The sequence below is a fragment of the Triplophysa dalaica genome, chromosome 1 (assembly GCF_015846415.1).
Source record: "Triplophysa dalaica isolate WHDGS20190420 chromosome 1, ASM1584641v1, whole genome shotgun sequence".
In the NCBI taxonomy this organism is placed as follows: domain Eukaryota; kingdom Metazoa; phylum Chordata; class Actinopteri; order Cypriniformes; family Nemacheilidae; genus Triplophysa; species Triplophysa dalaica.
Window position 1 is genome coordinate 14,748,766 of NC_079542.1, and position 21,536 is coordinate 14,770,301.

The 21,536-nt window shown below is 38.5% G+C and overlaps 2 protein-coding genes across 4 annotated transcripts in view; one reads left to right on the forward strand and one right to left on the reverse strand.

The window, feature by feature from the left end:
- smarcd3b (SWI/SNF related, matrix associated, actin dependent regulator of chromatin, subfamily d, member 3b) overlaps positions 1-15,518 on the forward strand; it is a 39,400-nt gene extending 23,882 nt beyond the window's left edge. For all 3 annotated transcript variants that reach the window (XM_056762897.1, XM_056762830.1, XM_056762980.1), the window contains 10 exons: positions 551-673; positions 1,105-1,227; positions 5,959-6,054; positions 10,371-10,472; positions 11,223-11,384; positions 11,534-11,631; positions 11,856-11,991; positions 12,210-12,332; positions 12,875-12,976; positions 13,096-15,518. In XM_056762897.1, coding sequence (XP_056618875.1) covers positions 551-673; positions 1,105-1,227; positions 5,959-6,054; positions 10,371-10,472; positions 11,223-11,384; positions 11,534-11,631; positions 11,856-11,991; positions 12,210-12,332; positions 12,875-12,976; positions 13,096-13,149 — 1,119 coding nt within the window. In that variant the 3' untranslated portion in view covers positions 13,150-15,518. The remainder of the gene's footprint in view (positions 1-550; positions 674-1,104; positions 1,228-5,958; positions 6,055-10,370; positions 10,473-11,222; positions 11,385-11,533; positions 11,632-11,855; positions 11,992-12,209; positions 12,333-12,874; positions 12,977-13,095) is intronic.
- A 1,017-nt stretch (positions 15,519-16,535) lies between these two features.
- Positions 16,536-21,278, reverse strand: chpf2 (chondroitin polymerizing factor 2). The gene is made up of 4 exons (XM_056762705.1): positions 19,988-21,278; positions 19,237-19,801; positions 18,895-19,077; positions 16,536-18,337 (listed from the first exon to the last, which is right to left on the reverse strand). Exons 1-4 carry the CDS (start codon positions 20,260-20,262, stop codon positions 17,066-17,068), a joined length of 2,295 nt encoding a protein of 764 aa, XP_056618683.1. The 5' UTR covers positions 20,263-21,278; the 3' UTR covers positions 16,536-17,065.
- Between the last annotated feature and the right edge of the window lie 258 nt (positions 21,279-21,536).

A 21,536-nucleotide genomic window follows, 5' to 3' on the forward strand; every position in this document is an offset into this window, starting at 1 on the left:
AGGACGTGTGTGGCTCTCGGCCTTTCTCGAGGGGCGGAATCCACTACCATGCAGGCGATATGAAGGGCGGTAATATTTTGGAGGATTTTTGCATTCACTCATTGTTTTTCGACAAACAGAAATGATTACTATATAATATCTAATGGTCTGGAGATCATTGTAGCTTCCACAGGTGTGTCAGGATGCTATTTATAATCTCAAAATACTCTGTACCTATATAGCAGCATTACTGCTGTGCTTTCATGATTGATTTAAATCACTGTTTATCAATTAAATTCTGAAAATTGCATTGTTTTTTTTTAGTCACTGTGTCACTACGAGTTAATTGTGTTAGATAAGATAAGCAACCGTGTGTGAGTGTTATCAGGACGTATAGATACGACCGCAATGGAGACACCAGATGCATTGATCATTGACAAAACACTCAGTCTATTATCAACTGAATACTCGACAGAGCAGAAAGAGAGAGAGACGAATGACCAGGATTGTTTGAATTGCTTTACTGTTCACGTTCTTATAAAAATGAGGTGGTATTCAATTATTTTATTAGATTCGTGAGCTCGTCCCAGAGTCCCAAGCTTATATGGACCTGTTGGCATTCGAGCGTAAATTAGACCAGACCATCATGCGCAAACGGGTGGACATCCAAGAAGCACTTAAGAGACCCATGAAGGTATTTTCCATTATCATGATCTGTATTTTCAGTCTAACTTAAAAAAGGTTTATGCTAAGGTAAATCCATTTTAACCAGCTTTATGATCTGTTTACTTACATTAACCTGTATAACATGATATTTAAAATACTTTGCTGTTTATAGATATCTAGAAAACATTTTTGACAAAATTGCTACTAGGAACTTATTAATAGTTATTGAAATTAATTTTAGATGTAGCCTCTTAAATTAATTAAAAAAATTTAATTTGACTAAAAATATTTTATTACACAGTATGAAATGAGACCAAATATTGGATATGTAAACTTGTTTATCATTTTTTTAGCTTTTGGTTTTTACCAATTTCCAGAATTACCTCTGTGTGTTCACCTTGAGACTGTTAATATGCTAAATACATCAAAACACTTATCAGGTCTTTTTCTCTTTTTAAGCAAAAGCGAAAACTGCGTATCTACATCTCCAACACCTACAACCCTGCAAAGCCTGATGCTGAGGACTCTGAAGGCAGCATTGCATCCTGGGAGCTACGAGTGGAGGGAAAATTGCTGGAAGATGTGAGTCAAATGTGGATTTCAGTCAATATGTGCACAGCGCAAATATTTATAGGCTTTATGAATTCTCTACTTTTACTGTATAACATTGTAAGGGCGGTTCCTTTTACAGTAAATTCACTGTTCGTTCATTTTCATTTAGGCATTTAGCAGATGCTTTTATCAGAAGAAAACAAAACTATAAAAGTTATCTTAAAGGGATAGTTGACCCCACCCAAAAAACAACTTACATCATTTATGCACCATGTCTTTTAAAAGCCTCTATATGACTTGGAACACAAAAGAAGATATTTTGATAAATGTCTTAGCGGTTTTGTGGCCATCCTGTGCTGTTTGGTCATCAGCGTTCATCAAAATCTGATGAATAAATGATGTAAGAATTTTCATATAAATAAAAATTCAACATTACACATTAAAATGATTTCAGTACATGGAGTGGTTAAGGCGCCTTCATTAGAAAGATGTCCTCTCACAACATGATGAACCCTCACTGAGGCTCTGAGAAATGTTTGACCATGTGTTTTTTGTCCAGTTACATCACATCCTGTGAATGGCAGCTATGTACATTTTGAACTACTAAAGTTAAATTTACACTCACAGACTCCAAGTCTTGACCACAGAGATGTGCCTCATTTACCCATGAAATCACTTCCCTCTCTCCATCCAAACATATGTGGCAGAAAGTTCTGTGACTCCATTTAGTTATTTTCTTTATGCTTTTGATAGTTGCCTCAACAATGCATACTCAAAAAGAATACAACTAAAGCTCTATCAGCAGCATTTGATGTGCTTGTTTAATACAACAAAATAATTTCAACCTATTCTGCAGTTTGTCAAAAAAAAAAAAGACCAAATAAAGCTTACTGTCATGATCTTTTAATCAGACTGGTGTGAGAGAATAATTTACCAGTGCAGTCTGTGCAAAATAACTTTCTTAAGGTTTAAAAAGTTAAAACTGACTTAAAACTGGTTAGTTGGCATCTGCTCAATGACACCAGCAAGACACTTGACAGTTTCATACCACGGGGCTGTTGAATGCTTCAATCTGATTGATTGACAAACGTTCTATGGGTATGCATTAACTTTTATTAAATGCACACCAGTGAAGGTGTGACAGGCCTGCTGACCGCATCACAGTTCCATATCACAGTTCCATATCATTCCATATCATTTAACCCTACCCTCCAGGCCCTGCTTGCAACAAACCAATCAAAATGGAGAGGGCAAAATAAAAGTCACCATGAAACGGAAGTTGCGATTGACTTCTTTTCCATGTCGTGACGTGTATCAAAGTGAAACATCTTAGAAAACATTAGAAGAAAAGGGGCTTTATTTTGCCCTTTCCTTTTTGATTGGTTTGTTTTAAGTTATGCCTGGAGAGCTAAAAGTGCCTGGCCATTGGACAGTCAGTATAGTTCTACCTCTTTTTTGTTGCTGACGTCATGTGGTGATGAGTTGTTGTTGAGAGGGGGAGAGGAGCTTAATATTTTTGATTAAAGATTACAAGTGCAGATGAATTCAAAAGAAACAATGGTATGCACGGAAAAATCATTTATAATAATCATCAATGAAACACTTTAAAACTTTTAGAATTTTCATGTTTTATTGCATGGTGATTTTAAACAACAGAAAGGTTACAGTGTAGCCTACAGGCCATAAACGCACACAGCACCTTGCTATTGATCTGACGTTTATAATGTCAACCTCTACTGTTAATGGAAACGTGTGCAGTTTCATTTCAGTAAACAAAGCATTTCAAAAACAAGAAATACATATTGAAATCAAATATATTAAATAAATAAACAGAAAATGATAGAAACAATACGAGGAATAAATTATTATTATCTCTGGCTTTTCTGTCAGGTTACTGCAAACACGCAGGCTAGTTACATAAGAGGACTGAAAAGACCCAACAACAAAGTAAAGTGAAAATCATTTTCTGTGGTAATAAACCGCATGCCACAAATGCACATAGGAAAAGTTGGATCTATTCCAGAATATGTCTTAAATGTTAGTGTTCTTTGATACAGAATAGCATAAAGATAGACCCTTTCACTAACGTATGTTTTTAGTTAGTAGTAGCACTGGAAGTTAAGAATTAGTGTTCTTATTTCTGTTTTTTGTTGTTGTTTAAATGCATTATAATTTGTACTTGTCTATACATGATGTGTTTTTTGTGTTTTCCTTGATTTTACATAATTATTTCATGTTTGGAATAGAAACTAAAGCATGGTGATTTTTTCTTGAATCTGTATGCGACGCAGCATAAATTCAACCTCTTGGCTCGGCCTCTGACCATGATTGTTTAGCTAATACATTTGAGGCTTGTTTTTCCATGCCCAAAGAAATGAAACTAGTACTTATTGATGATCGTTTTAGGGAATCATGCAGACTTTGGGCTGTGTGGAATGTTGTCCTGCATAGCAAATCATCCACCAGTACACCACATTTAAGTTGAACATTCAGAGGTCTCTCCCTTCCCTGGAAAGTCTACATGGAAAGTTTATGATGTCTTTGTGATGAATGCTTTGCTGTATTTTTCACTGAGAAAACATCATCCATCAGAAAACAATTCTCAGCACCTCAGACCTCGGTAGACACTATCCTCACTTTAAACATTAAACTCCTCTTTCGCCCCACTGACTGACAGTGAAGTCACCAGACTTCTCTCCAGCCGCCCCATCACCTGTCCCCTTGACCCAATCCCCTCAGGATTCAGGCCATATCCAGCAAACTCACACCTGCACTCACACACATCATCAATACCTCCCTCCTCACCGGTACTTTTCCATCCACATTCAAACAGGCCCAGATCACACCACTACTTAAGAAACCCACATTGGACCCCTCTACTAACGACGGTTACAGACCTGTCTCTCTCCTCCCATTTATTGCAAAAACACTTAAAAAGGGCAGCTTCGCTTTTATCCAGGTGTCTTGCTACCTACCCCAGAATAAACTACTGGATGACAAGCAGTCTGGCTTCAAAACAAACCACTCCACTGAGACTGCACTGCTATTGGTCACAGAAGCACTGAGGCTGCCCAAGGCGGAATCTACATCCTTTGTCCTGATTCTGCAAAACCTATCTGCAGCATTTGACACTTTCAATTACCAGATACGGCTAGCGACCCTGTCATCTCTAGGAATCTCAGGCTCCCCTCTCCGCTGGTTCAAATCCTACCTCTCCGGCAGATCTTCAACTAAACTTTATTTATAGAGCGCAATTTTCATTAAAAGCAAAGCTGTACATGAGACATATTGACTAGAAGCAAATCAATTACAGTTATATACCTGTAATAAACAAGAAAAGGTGAAAACACAGAAGACAGACATATTCACATACAAACGCTCCACATACACAATATGTACACATATTAACACACATAGACAGACACACACACGGACGGACAAACAGATAAGCATGCGTGCGCGCAGACACGCACGCAAAGTGAAAGTACACATTTAAGATAAAGGAGAGCGAAACACCTGTCAAATATTAAACTGAGTTTAAATTCCTGTATGCAATATTAATTATGTAAAACTTTAAAATTCTAATTCTAAAGCAACCTCCCTGGCCGGGCAAATAGTGCAAAACAGAATGCAAACGGTGGCGAGGAACCCAATACTCCAATCGAGAAAAATCTCAGGAGAACCCAGGCCCAACCAGGGGAATCCAGTTCCACCAGAAGTGTTCCTGGTTCCGGTTTATCTAGGATCTAGCTTCAAGGAAATATAAATCAAGTATCATCAGCATAACAGTGAAAGCTAACTCCGTGTTGCTTTATGATATCTCCTAGAGTAGCATGTATAATGCGAAATCCTCGGTCAGACGCAAAAAGCAGATCATTTGTAACTCTGATCACAGCAGTCTCTTTACTGTGACATGCTCTAAATCCAAGACTACGCGGTCATGCCGATATGCCTTATTTAACATTAGAAAGTTTAGACCCTATCTCACTGAGCATGCGGACTGGACAACTCCTTGTCCAGGACCTGGTAATCTCAAGGTCGGACTACTGCAATGCAGTCCTTGATCAAACCGCTCCAGCTGGTTCAGAACGCAGCATCACACCTTGTCTTCTACCAACCTAAAAGGGCTCATGTGACACCCTCCTTTCATCTCTCTCCACTGGCTACCGGTTGAAGGCCGTAATAGATTCAAGTTACTAATGCTTGCCTACAGGACTATCACTGGATCTGCACCGGCATACTTTAAGACCCTAATACACTCCTACACCCCACCAAGAACCCTGCGTTCAGCAAATCAGCCGCGTCTTGTATTGCCTTCCCATAAGGGCAGTAAATCGCTTTCTCCCTCAACTCCTTCCTGGTTGAACATTCTTCCTAACTTGGTCCGGTCAACCACATCTCTCACAACATTCAAAAAACTACTTAAACACATCTCTTCTGTTAATACTTGACTGAAAAATGAAAAAAAAAACAATAACCCTCTCTCTTTCTCTCAACAGGTAGTGATCTAGCTTTTGTTGAAACCAGTAACTTTGTATTGGCACTTTTTGTATTATTGTTCCTGTATTACATACCGCTTATTCCTCCCTAAACTCTTTGTGAGGCGCTTTGGATAAAATTGTCTGCTAAATTACTAAATGTAAAGGTAATGTGGTGCAAGCAAGATCCTTGTTTTCCCACAATGTCTTCTTACTTAAAACTATGTTTGCCCAGTAGCACATGCTGATGATAGGAAAATGCGTTGTTTTCTTTTGTTCACAGCCAGGAAAGTTGAAAAGGAAGTTTTCCTCATTCTTCAAGAGTCTGGTGATCGAGCTGGACAAAGATCTTTACGGACCTGATAATCATTTGGTTGAGGTTGGTGCTCGAAATCTTACTTATTTTTCCAGATGAAAAAAAAAACAATTGTACTCGTATCAGTTACTCGGTTCGTATGGGTGCTGGAAATCCTGACATTTTTTAGATTTTTATTGTGGTGTTTTCAAGGTCTGAAAAATGCTTGGATTCGGGATAAAGGGCTTGAAACTGCTTGAAATTGCTTATTATCATATCAAATCAGTATGTGCAGTTCACTTTTTAGATAAAATAACTGAAAAGTTTTTATTGCGTTTGCTGTTCACATTGAAAACATTCGGTTAGCTAGAGCTTCACTTGCCACTCTGATTCTAAGCACATGGCAAGCGCCGCTACATATGAATAGTCCAGATGCAAAACCCTCCGTCAAAAACTTTTGATGATTATGATGTTAAGTGAATGCTCTCCACACATAGTATACTTTACTCAAAAAACTTTGCTTCAAAACCCACTAAATACCGCACACTGCCAGGTCTGAAATATCTGGTTTTGCTGGAAGTAAAGTTAAATGAAGGACTATGATATAAAATTCAATTTATTTATATGGCGCTTTTCACAATGTGCATTGTTCCAAAGCAGATTTACAGGAGCAAATAAGAAAAACAGAAAAACACAGAAAGGTAAAACACCTGGATGGTGTTTATAGGCCAACCAAGATCATTCTAATAAATAGAATGATCTATCAGCGGGGGCAGATAGAGAATAATTTGTGTAGCTGCTGTTCATTAACGATGCATTAAGTAAAACTTTGGCTAAAAAGATGTGTCTTTAATCTAGATTTACATTTTGAGAGTGTGTCTGACCCTCGAATAGTATCGAGAAGGCAATTCCAGAGTTTAGGTGCTACGTATGAGAAAGCTCTAGCCCCTTTGGTGGATTTAGTTATTCTAGGTGTTGTCAAAAGTCTGGAGTTTTGAGATCTTAGAGTGCGTGATGGGTTGTAATGTGATATAATCTCTGTTAAGTAGGTAGGGGCTAAACCGTTTAAGGCTTTATAAGTAATTAATAGCAATCTTAAAATCAATACGATACTTAATGGGAAACCAGGGAAGGGATGATAAAATTGGGGTTATGTGATCGTATTTTCTTGACCTGGTGAGAACTCTGGCAGCTGCATTCTGAACTGACGGTAGTTTGTTAATTGATGATGCAGGACAACCATTAAGTAGAGCATTACAATAGTCAAGTCTTGAGGTCACAAATGCATTAATAAGCTTTTCTGCGTCATCAACACATAACATATTAAGTATTTTTGCAACATTGATAAGGTGGTAGAAGGCTGTTTTTGTGACATTTGAGATGTTATTTTTAAATGAAAGGGCGCTGTCAAATATAACGCCTAGGTCTTTAAGTGTATTTGTTAGAGTAATAGTGCAGCCTTCAATTTGCAGGTTATAATCGGAGATATTCTTTTTAAGTGTTTTTGGTGCGATAAGTATTATTTCTGTTTTGTTAGTTTAAAAGAAGGAAATTAGTAGTCATCCAATGTTTTATATCTTTGATGCACTCTACCAATTTGGATAACTTGAAGGAATCATCTGGTCTTGATGAGATGAATAGCTGAGTATCAGCTGCATAGCATGTTTTCTAATAATGTTGCCGAGGGGCAGCATGCATATGGAGAAAAGCAAGGGTCTTAAAACCGATCCCTGAGGTAATCCATAATTTACTTGCATTAGATTTGATGATTCCCCATTTAAATGGACATATGGATATCTGTCTGATAAGTAAGATCTGAACCATTGTAGTACCTGTCCCTGAATACCGGTATAATTTTGTAAACGATCTTAAAGTATTTAATGGTCTACATTATCGAACGCAGCACTAAGGTCAAGCAGGACTAGGAGTGAGATATTACCTTTATCAGATGCTATAAGCAGGTTGTTTGTCATTTTAACGAGCGCAGTTTCAGTGCTATGATCCGGTCTAAAGTCAGACTGAAATTTTTTGTGTATGTGATTATTTTATAGGAAAGAGCACAACTGAGTGGACACTACTTTTAGATTTTAAATCGGTCTATGGCTTCCAAGTTCATATGGGTCTAAGTTTGTTTTTTGGATAAGAAGCTTAATGACAGGCAGCTTAAAGGATCCTGGGACATGGCCTAAATTAATTGACGATAAATGATCATGTTACAATTGGGCTCGATTGCAACAGGTAGTAACTCATTTAAACTAAATTAATCTGATGGATTTAGAGGGTTTGCATCTGAATTCTTCATATGGATTAGACAACATGGGAGGATTAAAAACGTAATTCAATTTATGACTAAAATGAATTCCACTATCAGCGCTGGCCTTCTATGTTTTCGTTGAACCCTGTTCCCGAGCGACATGTACTGTACAAATCCTTATTCTTTAAAATATAAGTCACATGTAAGAAACGCACTCAGTCTATTAAAGGATTAGGCCTAAGGAAATAATGTGAAACTCCTCTCAAATAATATAAGCCAATATATATATATATATTTTATTTTTGACAACGAATTGTTAGTGTGTTGCTATTTTGAGGCAACTGAAATAGACAGTGCAACTGACCAACTGAAACCTCATCTAAAGTCAATTGCGCAATATGTTTTTGGTCATTTAAACAACGCGTTAGTAATACGCGCCTGTAGTCGGATCCATAGCGCGCTTACATTCTACTTATTACACACGTGCAGCAGCACACAAACATACCAAATATTAAGAAAAAATGGATTGAAATGTAAAAGATTTTAATTGTATACATAAAGATAAAAAAGTCCTGTAGATGGACTGCTCGCGTGCTTTAACCTCGGAGAAGTGTCCAGTCTTTGCTCTTGCAAATTCCACCGTTTAAATAGTGAGATGGGAAATGAGACTCTGATTGGTATGTATGTTTTGCCCAAAACACACCCATGACTCATTAAGAGAATATGGACCACCATTTTAGACCATGCGCCTGGCCCGCTGACTGTTTTCCGTCAATAAACTAGCAAAGTGGATTCGGACACACCTTAAGTACACTTGCACCCTGCGCTTTACACCATGCACCGAGATTGTTAAAATGGAGCCCCAGACCAGCACAATGGGTGGAAATGCATTTGCTATTTATTAGTGGTGGGCATAGATTAATTTTTTTAATCTAGATTAATTCCAAGATTAATCTAGATTAATCTAGATTAAAATGGCTCATTTTGAATTCTTTTGCAATTCTTGCATTCAGAATATGTGTGCTACCCAAATAATGACTAAAAGTAAGTCTTTGAGAACGGGTTTCTCAAGCCAGGTGGCGCATTAGACCAGGGGCTCATCTCCTGTTTCCAAAATGCATCACAAACTGCTTGAGAAAGCTGTTCTACCATGATAATTGGTGATGAAAATTAAATTATGTTAAATAAGATGAACTTGTGTTTACTTCCGCATTAGCTAAGGGATGCTTTGCATTTAGGTGGTACTTGAGACTGGAAGAGCTCCTGCAGTACATTTACATTTAGTCATTTAGCAGACGCTTTTATCCAAAGCGACTTACAAAGAGTGAGGGAGCAACAAGCGATATGTCATACAGGAGCCATAATACATTAGATCTCAATACAAAGTTACTGGTTTCAACTAAAGCTAGACCACTACCTGTTGAGAGAAAGTGTTTTTTTTTAAACCAATTCCACATTGCACAAGGTGCAAACAACCTTAGTCTTGTCGATGTTTCTATTGGGAAGCTTCTTAAAAATTAATATTCCCTGAAGCAAACCCGGCGGCTTCATAGCTGCATCCATGTTAGCACGTCACGTTTGATGCGGTAATTTCACAGTAACGTTATGTTGTGTTCAGACCAAACACGAATGGCGTGTCAAGCGCGAGTGATTTATATGTTAATGCAAAGAGCCAATAGACCTACTTGCTGCGCGAATCGTGCGAATGAAGCCCTGGTTATGAGATGATGAGGCGGCTTCTGCTTCCGCGAATCACGCGAGTTAAAAAATCTCGTTCTCGCCCCGTACAGTGCAGTTAAGCTGGTATACATCCGCGCTAAAATATCAAGGTGAAAGTCATCATAGCTTGCGTAGTATAGACCCAGCTCCCAACCCAACTTTGAGAATAGATTAACGGCCACATTTTTTTTATCGCGCGATAAGAGTCTCACTACGTTAACGGCGTTAACGGCCCACAACTACTATTTATACATGTCGTGAAAATGAAAACTGAATTGGACTGAAAAGAGCAAAAAATACACTTAATTTAATTCAGGCCCTGCAAGATCTTGCAAAGGGTTAAAAAGTTACAATCTGAGGTGTTAAATTGTCTTTGATCTTTTTCTCTTTGTAAGTGTGGATGTTAATCTGTATTTACTTTCTGCAGTGGCATCGAACCCAGAACACCCAGGAGACAGACGGTTTTCAGGTGAAGAGACCTGGTGATGTTAGTGTGCGCTGCACTCTGCTGTTAATGCTGGATTACCAGGTAACATTCACCTAATGCATCCAGTAAATATGTTTACTGTATAACAACTCAAGAATACTGAATTTCACTGAATTTTAAAAAATTCTTTTCATTTTAACACATTTTTGGAACTTCCAGATTTAACATTATGGGCCAATTGATTTTTGTATTTCTTAGGAGACATTTCAGAGTTTACAAGGAATTCCAGTTGAAATAATGAGTACATGATAAAAAAACAATTAATGCATAATAGTGAATATCACAATGTATGAGAGAGTAATCTTACGGTACCTTAGGTTTACGCTGTAAATTCAAGTAATACTTCAATTTGTTCACAAACTACAGGCAATTGATCAAAGTGTAAGCTAAATTACTGTCGGGGGGTTCAATCTTAAACTGATAAAAATATAAGGGAAGCACAATATACAGAAATTTGCGATATATCACAAATGGCATATTGCAATAATTGCTTTGTTTTAGCTTTGTTTTCCTTTGTTTTTATACTTTTATGCTAGTTATAAACTTCTTAAGGTTTAAAGTAAATTTTAATATAGTTTAAATCGGTTTTACAAAGCATGATCGAATTGCACATTGTATATTGCATTATTTAGCATGTTACTACATAAAACATTTTTTTTAGATACCATAATATTTAGCAACTTTGCCTTCTTTCAGCTAATATTTAAAGGCCTTTAATCATGTTCAAAAATGCTTTGAACACTCTGACCTAACAGCAAAGGTTAACTGAGTTTATTTGTGCCCTGTTTTCAGCCGCCTCAGTTTAAACTGGATCCGAGACTGGCTCGTCTTCTGGGTATTCACACACAGACTCGCTCCAGTATTATACAAGCGCTCTGGCAGTATGTCAAAACCAACAAATTGCAGGACTCCCATGACAAGGAGTACATCAACTGTGATAAGTACTTCCAGCAGGTACAGTACACTTGATTAAAAACTACAAGTTGGTCTTCTGTAATTATTGCATGAAACCATGAAAGATTTATGAAGCAAGGATACTATTTTGTTATATTTTATGCACCAAAGAGCTTTTTGTAAGTGCTGAAGGTCTCGTCCTCTCATAGATCTTTGACAGTCCGCGTCTGAAGTTCTCTGAAATTCCTCAGCGTCTCACTAATCTGCTGCTGCCCCCCGACCCTATTGTCATCAACCACATCATAAGGTTTGTACAGTCTGTAAATAAAATGTATTAAAGATGTTATCACCAGCTGCTTTTGTTTTCATTATATTTTTGTTTTTAAAATACTGTAGATCTTTATGTAATCAAAATCAGGAAGATTTCATTTTAGTATTTGGACATATTTTGTTGCCTGTTTTTTTTTTGTCAACTCTAATCTTATAAAAAATGAAAGCATTCTCATATGTTATTTTTGTCTGTGAGTACAGCGTTGACCCTAATGATCAAAAGAAAACTGCGTGCTATGACATTGATGTAGAGGTGGAAGATCCCCTTAAAGCTCAGATGAGCAGCTTTCTGCTCTCCACAGCCAATCAGCAAGAGATTGCCTCACTGGATAACAAGGTTAGCCAGAGACTTGCATAACAGTGTGGGCACAATGTAACAAATGACTCTGGACATTCGTTCTGAATATTACAATCTCTAATTCTGACTGATATTATTTCAGTGACATTGAATATATGAACCGGAAAATAATCTGGATTTAACGTTTTTGTTGTGCTATAATGTGTATGAATACATGTATGTATTTTTATGATAATGTGATTCTAAACCACCTCCAGATCCATGAGACTATTGAGTCTATAAATCAGCTGAAGATCCAGAGAGATTTCATGCTCAGCTTCTCCAGAGATCCCAAAGGCTACATCCAGGACTGGCTCAAATCCCAGAGCAGAGATCTTAAAGTCTGTACAACTTTAATATGTCCGCTATGTATTTTACGGCTAAATCTATACAGATTATTTTGAAGCCACATTTATTTAGGCTACTTAAAGGTGCTGTGTGTAATTTTTTGGAGAGTCTATTGAACGAAATGCAATAAAATATATATCATATAGTAAATAAAGACCTTACATAATGAATCTTATGTTTTTATTACCTTGAGAATTCTATTCCATTCTATCAACATACAATGCTGGTCCTCTTACCTGGAATTCACCATGTTGTTTCTTCAGTAGACCTAAATGAACAAACTGCTCTTCAGAGAGCGTTTCGTAAATATGTAATCTCCTTTAGCATAGAAGCGAAAAACGTGACAATATCTTAGTCCTGTTTCAGCCACTGTAGTGCTTCAAAACCTCACTGCTAGGTGCCACCACATATCATACACTGGACCTAAAAATATGTTTGTTTATTGTTAACTGCAAACCTTTTATTATTTTCCCTAGTTACACATCAGATTAAATCTTACATTTCTTACTGATTTTACCGTTTGATTGTTTTGTAGCTTATGACAGATGTTGTTGGGAACCCAGAGGAGGAGAGAAGAGCAGAGTTTTATCATGAGCCATGGTCTCAGGAGGCTGTCAGTCGATACTTCTATTGCAAGGTAAGGATATGAAAACGTAGGACAAATAGAATCAACCACAAAACTGATTTTATGTGTATAATCTAATTGTTGTAATGTGGTATTGTTTAACTACAATAAGCATCCCTATTTCTCCAAAGATTCAGCAGAAGAGACAGGAGCTGGAGCAGGTTTTGGCTATGAGGACCACCTAAATCCAACATCACTCACATTCAGACAACAAGGCTCGATGGTGACAACATTTGCTCTCTGCACTGTTTCTGCAGTATATGAGAATTTGTGTACGTGTTCAGTCATTGTCATCACAAGACCTACGATTTACCATATTGGACCAATTCAGTCACCATAACAGCCCTTAAATCTCCACTGTATGCACGTTTCAGCCAAACGTGGTAATGTGTCTTCCATTCTGGGTGAATTCATTTCAACTTGAAGACTTGGTTTCAGGCTCACAGACTGTGAAACCCACCTGTGTTGGAGCATGAATTGGATTCAGCTTTCCTTATCTATCATCAAATCTTGGAATTCCGACATTTTGCTTGTTCGTGTGACTTTTGGATCTAGAATGATTATTTTAAAATGTCTGCCCTTTTTTGTCAGAAGTGTATTTATGAAGTATTTTGAGGAAGGCAGCTTTTAAAGGAGCATATTTCAGTATTACCTTAACCAACTAGGGTATGTTACACTCTCTCTCTCACCCTACCACACTTATTGAGCTGCTCTATTTAAGTAAACTTTGTACAGAAACATTGAAGGAGGTTGTTTTAATTAGGTTGATAAACGCTATTTTAGATGTCTAGAAGAATCTGATAGGTCACTGCTTTTGAAAGCCTTCATTGTATATGAAGAAATGATATGAAGAGTGGCCCAACATGCAAACTAATAATTAATCATAAAAACAATTGGACAGGTGGATTTACTGTCAGTTAAAGTTGATTATTCTCTGTCAAATCACTTTTTCAATGTTTCATCGTTTTACCAAAATCTTTTCATGCACATTTTAGAAAATTTTCTTTGAAACCAATATTATTTTGTTTTAATAGTGCTGTTGAAAATAACATTCTGTGGGCATTTCTTTCACTTTATTTGACGTTTTACCAAAGGTCAAAATGACTGAAAAAACGTGTTCAGACTTTGAATAGATGAAGGACTTTTGCTTGACGACTCTTAGAGTCTTTGCACTAAATCATGGATGATAAATGAGTGCTTCAAAAGCTTTCCATGCTAATTATTTGTTACTTTAAACAAAATCAAATGAAGGATAAATAAGGGGGAAACATGTTAAATGCACATTTGTTTGGCATTATTAATTTGATCATTGCTGTATAGTTTTGGATTCTCACTGCCTCTGAGTGTTGATCTAGAACTGATGGATTTTTAGTGTCAAGTGGGAGATGGCTTGTATAGGTCAATTATTGAGTGTTCTTGCTGTTGCCTGAGTGTGACCTCACATGTTTCCTCATAGAGAGAAATGCTGATGGGTGTCCTCTGTGATGCTCTCAGAGTATTTTTTACACCTATGCATGCTGCATGGACACATTTTTATACTTTCATACGAGGACATGAGAGGCCTTCTGATAGCCTTGGAACTGGATCAGAAGAGCACTGATCTTTAGTTTGTGACGCTCTACATTATAACCTAACATGTACAGCAGAGGCCATTTGAGGTCATATGTTGTTTTTCAATTGTTTGTTTTGTTTGTCTTTTTGAAAGATTGTGTAATTGAATAAGTGAAGAGAAGCACACCAAGGATTTTTGCTTCTTTTCAACAAGAGCACCTCCCTATGACTCTTGTGGGTACTACATGTACAGTGTCCGCCATTTTGAAGATTATGAGTTGTAACATAATGTAACATTTAATATGACACCTGCCCTTGATTTTGTAGCAACTGAAGATTTTCCTTTTTGTGTGAAGCATACTCTCTTACTTTACAAGCAACCAATTTTGCTGTCCCTGACTTTGGTTCAGACATGGCTTTGCTGTTAACCCCCCTTTTAAAGAACTGTCCATAAATTCTGTGGCCAGTCACTCAAACTTCGAGGCAGAGTAAATGGGATAACACTGCCCTCTAGTCCTTGTTAAAGGGAAAAATCTTCCCCAGACAGTGAGGGAGAACTATTCTCTGCACAGTATTGGAATCTCTGTTGATGCTGTTGTATTTATAAACGAAATTCATCAAGGCTTTAAACTTATTTGAAAATTATGTTATAGCCATTTTATTTGGTTATAGTGTTTGTCTCACGTGTGTGTTTATAGAAAACTACTGCCAGCAGACATTTAAACACGTAGGTTTTAACGATACACTTTGTCATTTTGTTTTTCTCTCACAATATTTGTACTGCAAGTTTGTGGTCTCACCTGGTTCTACTTTCACTAGAGATTATTATGAAAATGTAGTACCTGTGTTAGACATTGAGGATGTAAATAAACAAGCGGTTGCCAAAGTTTGTGAATGGAACACACTGTAAATGTGTGTGTGTGTATGTGAAAACAAAAAAAATGTACACATGGTTTGATAACAAGATTGTGGAATAAAACACTCATCTCTGCTTTTGAACTCACTTTGCTTTTGATTTTGTTGTAAATATTAGGTTGGCACTACATTTAAACTACTTATTAGTCTATAAAATTTATTTAAAACATTTCAGTTAAACGTTTGAACCATGTTTTACTGTATTTCTCAGTTAGACTGCATCTGCAAGTCCAAAAAGAGTTGGTGTTTTAAATTACCATTTAATTTAGCACATGCTTTTACTTACAAATGAGGAATACAACAAGTTTTCCATCCAGTATGGCCACATTTTAAAAGAGCCTTTCACTGCCACTCTACTGTTGACCTGGCAAGGTCCACAGGGCTCCCCTTTGTTCTCATAAATAGAAAGGAGGGTGGCAAGATGTTCAGTGAGACTTTCATACATAAAGTCAGAGGAAGAATTTTCTGTATTAACCCACAATTCCTCTGGAACAGGACGGAACACCATATTTTACGTCAAACTTTATCTCTTTGCCTGTTTTTCTACATAGTGTGTGGTATTGAATTTTAATCAAACTTCTACTGAGCCCATTTCGGGTGAGAGCGAAGCACAGCTCCTGATTTGTTTGGGCCAGACTAATCCAGCTTTGTAAAGACTGCTCATTTCCTCCAGTCTGTGACCAAAAGTATATAGACAGACACTCTTTGTAAAACAATTTCTAAATGTCCTACAATGAAAAAGTCAATAGAGGCCAATGGTGTTTAGTTACCAACATTCTTCAAAATATCTTTTTTGTGTTCTGCTGAAGAAAATAAGTCATACCGGTTTGGAATGACATGAGGGTAAGTAAATGATGACAGAATGTTCATGGTGAACTGTCCCTTTCCCAGCAACTGCAGACAATTTAATGCAAAAGTACCAAATGACAGAACATAATTAAGGCCTATGTCTTTATCCCATCATGTAGTTTCATCCTCAACCATTGGTCAGGAAACGAGAACAAAGTAGATCAACTCTATACCCCGAGGTACTGAATGTGTCTGGAAAAGATACAGAACTAGTTTCATGCAATGGCATAACTGTATGTAAACAAATGCATGAAAATCACAGATAATGACTTTATTCAGTCCTGACATATTCAGAACATTCCTTTTGAAGGTCATACAATCATACAGCTGATGGAAAAGGTTGGCTCAAGAGGCTGAGATTTGGAACTAAACCTCTGTTAACCATGAAGACTGTAATGTTTATATTGTAACAAATTTGAAGAGTTCCCTTTCACCTGCATTTAGTCATTGGCAGTCATGTAAACAAAGTTAACTCCTCAGGTTAAATTTGGAGAAAGATATACAGAATATATAGAATGTGTCATTTTCAGGTTAAATGAGTCCGCTGGTTTATTAGTCATATACTCCATGTAAAAATTTACGAGTCAACACTTGAGTAACACGTCTTCACTGTGTCTAGTTGAACTAAAACATTGGCTGTTCTGTGCAGAGAAATTCACAACGTCAACATCAGTAGGTCCTTTTCCATGAGGCAGATTTTGGTTCATGACTAGTCCCGGTTTTTTAAGGCCACCAAAATGAGATTGATGAAGTTTAAGCAAAGTTAACGCATGCTTCCAGTAGTTTTTAAGTGCTGTTAGCCTGCTCTTGTTCAAACAAAGCCATGGCTAGGTGTGATCGAGAGGCTAGCCCCTCTAGGTTACTGAGCACACAGCGATGATAGATATCCTCGCTAAACCGTGGGTTACATTCCCTGTGAAAATATTTCTGAATTAGTGCCGGCTCTATAGCCCGAAAGACGTGCAACCCTGAGTAGCGGACAAATATCTCGTATACATCCATGTTCTCAAGCATCTCATCGTTGTCCAATATGTCCGCTGCCATCTTTGTGCGGGCAGCCATGTAATCTGCATTGTAAAAGCAGGCTTCTTCAAAGACGTGACGGTCAAAGTGTCCATCGCGCAGTGTCTCGGAAGCAAAAAATGACGCGGCGGAAGGCTGCTGGTCTCGGTTGACTAGAGCAGGACTGTACTCTTGGAAGTGCATTGGGAAGAACACCTGCCAATTGCTGATGGCATTCATACGGCAACGGTTGAGAAAATCAGCGTTGACCTCTGTCCAAACGCTGGCTAGGAAGAACAGGGTGTCTACTGGATGCTTCTTGGAGATGATGTCCATCAGTTTGACCTGTGAAGGAACTTCGGTCTTCACGCTGATCCAGGGAATTTTAACATCGCCGTAACGTTTCTCAACCTCGCCAATCATGGCTTTGACACCGGCGAAGACGTCTGTCTGGCTGACCCGCTGGGCATCAAAGGGGTCATACACAAACAAGAAAGTGAGCAGAGCATTGTCATGGGTATCCAAAGCATTCATGACATACATGTCAAGGAAGTTCCCCACAAAGTCCTGATCATGCGCCGTCACAGGGAGGATCACCTGCACCCGCGTCGCTTCTGTTACGTATGGCATGGGAATGATCTCCACAGTGCTGAGAGGCTTCAGCAGACTTACCCGTTTGGCAATGACCTGACTATGACCCTTTTGTGTAAAAGCTTCGAGGGCCAAATCCAGCACGTATTCCATCCCTCGTGTAGGATCGAAGCGCCTGTACCCATTCAATAGACGGCGCTTACGGAACCGCAGCTGGGGCTGATAGCGCTCGTTCAGACGGCTCACTGCGGTCTCCAGGACTGAATTAACATCTTCACGGTCCGCACCTCGAAGTTCACACTTTGGAGAACTGTCGGCACATTTATAAATGTGCTCCTCAGTGAAGTATTCCCAGTTGATCACCTCAAAGCGAGTCTTGGGCCGGAAGGGTGGGTTGATTCCGATGGGCCAGGTGGCTCCAGATTTTCCTTCTGGAGTGAGCTCACTTATGTTATTGATCTGGACCTGTGACCAAACAGAACAAAACAAAATCTTAAAATCAGCTTTTTCTTGCTTCTATAGGTATCATAAAGCTCACATGACATATGCGCTGTCATAGGCACTGTTGGTGAGAGGTTAACCTTACACCAGAACTCATCATACGTCACAGAATATCCTTGACGGAAATCAATGCTTATAGTTTAACAAGTTTAAAATATGAATATTTTAAATTTGTGTTCAATTTACGCCGTATACATCCGGCATAGCATAAAGTCGGATTAGAAAATTATGAGAGAATATTCTGTTTTGGTTAACTGTTCTTTTAACTGGACACGACAAAAAAGGGGAGAGTCTTGTCTCATGATGTCATGTTTCAAAAAATCCTACAATTTGTAATACTACAAATAAAAGCATGCATTTAAAGGGACAATTCAAAATACAATTCATAACACATTCTTATAAAAGTGCAGTTATTGAATAAGAGTTTTGCAAATCCTGAGTAGAAATATCCAAACAGATCTAAATAAACAAAAGTATATGTTGAGGTCAAATCCTTGCATAGATCAGATAACATACTGTACCTGAAGTTGCTGTATCTGTGCATACGTCCAGTCCAGTTCAATCTGGTTGTAGCGTTTGTGCAGGCGGTACATCAGGGCAGGTTCAGAGACTGGATGGACAGTGAAGGCATTCTTAAACTGGGCACCGTCTTCACGCTCTGGGTCTACATTCTTCTGTAGCTCAAAGTAACGGTAAGTCATCTCCTATATCATTGGAAAAGAAAACAATCCATTTCAATTTCCCAATTATCTTTCAACAAAAATGGCTGTAAATTGTAAAACATCATGCTTTGCATCCATTAAAACCTTTCCAACACACAAATGAGTCTAAATACAACGACTAAAAACCAAGTAACTCATCACCTTATGCTTCTCCGCACAACTAAGACCCAAGTAATCAATGATGCAGCGACCAAGCCACTCATCCGGTCTGACGCTGAGGATGTCGTTTCTGCAGGTGTCCAGATGAGGTTGCAGTCGGGCCAGCAGGCTACGCGACAGTAGATACCCGTATCCGCCATGACAATATCGGGCACGTTCTTCACCCCCAATAAACTCCTCAGCCCGTCCCATATACACATCCTGTCCCGCACTAAGATGGTTAACCAGCTCCATCACCCTTTCAGCCTGCGTGTACGTGTCGTCTTGCGCAAGGTAAAACCAATCGTACTCGTTGCCGTAGTGTTGGTGAAGGTGTCGTATAGTTTCATACATCAGCCAGACGGGCCGATCATCGCCGTGAGCTACAACAGTCATGCCGTGCGGCGCCTTTGCACTTCGAAGGCCTGTGAAGAAGAAGGTGCGGTGAAACCGATGAGCTACGGTTTTATTGACTGCCACACCCAATGTGTTCAGAGTGGCACGTGAGCTCAGGATGCCAACCAGAAGACGCTCTCGGATGCCCAGCTCTGTGTGAATGTAGCGAGTCCTGTGGGGAAAAATACATTAAATGCACCTCTTAACAATGAACAGATGCACATGAGTTGTTTTTTGTCTCTGATGAGTTTTCTGCCAAGAATAATTCTACTATATATTTTTTTATTTACTGCTTCAATGACCTAAACAACTATTTCTACCAAAGATTTAAATACAGGATTTATTTGTGACGTCTCACCTAAGTACTTTCTTATGTGGTTTGTTGGGATCCTTATGATAGGGTACAATTCGTGGCTGGAAGTCCTCATTCCTATCTCCATCTTTGCCATCCCGGTGATCCCTAACATGACCACTATGTAGGAGTCCCCCAGTGCCCAGTTCATCTCCACATGCCTCATCTGCGTCCCCCTGTGTCCAGGACACCATCAGAAGACTGAGGCTACAGCCCAAAGAAAGTCCCAGGATGAGAGGAAGGGCAGGCCGAAAAACAGCCAAGAAAGAAGACAGGCGCATCGCAGAGTAATGTCTCTTAAAAGCCAGTCGGTAGATTTCAAGGCTCACCCAGATCTCCTCAGACAGGAGTTCAAGCAGCAGTAAAGTTTAATGGTTTATATAGCTGATGTTAACAACGTACACGTCATGAATTTTAACTGTATTTAATTCCTGACACTATATCTCTTATCACAGTGCGACTAGTAAAGTCAGTGATAACGACTTTACAATCAGATAAATCCACTGATGACCATAATATTAATTGTCGTAAAATTGAGAACCAAGATTAAATATTCTAGAATGCCTCTTTAGAGGACATTTGGGTCCGATGTAAACATGCAATACTGTGGCGGTACCACTTCCTCAATGTAACTGTTAATGTGACCTCTGACAGTAACAAATAAGGAAACCTTTATAAAGTCTAACATCTTCCTGCATGAGATGTGCTACATTCGTTATTACATTAAGATTAAACCTAATTTTGACATTATTAGATCAGAAATCAACCCCACAAGTGAACAAATGGTTAGATCGCTAACAACCCGACAACATTTGCAACCAACACGCTGGAACGGTCATGTTCTCTTACAGGTCAGGATATCAAATGAAACTCACAATCAATGATGTTCGGTAAAATAGCCCTTCGCGTTTTTACGCGTGACGTTAGATGCTTTATTTGCGAGATGAACAACGGTAGCAACCAGCAGCAAAATCTTCCGCAAAATAAGCTAATCCTGCTCTGGTTGTAGAACGTGTCTTGTAAAGACTAATTCAAAGACGCACAATGTAACATGACTTTCTTAGCTTCGCTGTGAATGTGTCCAGCATCGTCCAAGTATCAGATTTACCTGCGGATGTGCTATGGAGGAAAAAGAGTCAATTCGTTTAAAAAGACCCGAGGAAACAAAAAGCGCACGCAAACGTTCCACGTATATATGATTCCATGCGCGTCATCTTGTTGCAATGCGTCGATACAGTTACAGTTTGTGCAACTCTCCGACCGCGAGGTTTCTCTTCATATTGCGTCCTCGTGCCAGATGCTCTCGTGCCCTCTCATTTGAGTCCAGAGACACGTCATCAGGCATGAATGACAACAAGCTCGAATTCATTCAACAAGGTGTAGCCTAGAGCAAGTGAGAGAGAACCTTTGTAATTACAAATATATATATATTCACGTTTTTGTTTTAAAACTGAGTTTCCTGAGTTACACTGGTATTATAAAAAGAAGAATTATATGTAGACATAATCATATAAAACAGAAAAATAAATGAATATGATACTGTATACTACAGTAA

Coding starts and splice junctions, on each gene's coding strand:
- chpf2 (XM_056762705.1), bottom strand. CDS start 20,262: ATGCGCCTGTCTTCTTTCTTGGCTGTTTTTCGGCCTGCCCTTCCTCTC. Junction 19,078..19,236: donor GTTGTGCGGAGAAGCATAAG/GTGATGAGTTAC, acceptor CCAATGATATAG/GAGATGACTTACCGTTACTT. Junction 18,338..18,894: donor CACAGATACAGCAACTTCAG/GTACAGTATGTT, acceptor GTTTGGTCACAG/GTCCAGATCAATAACATAAG.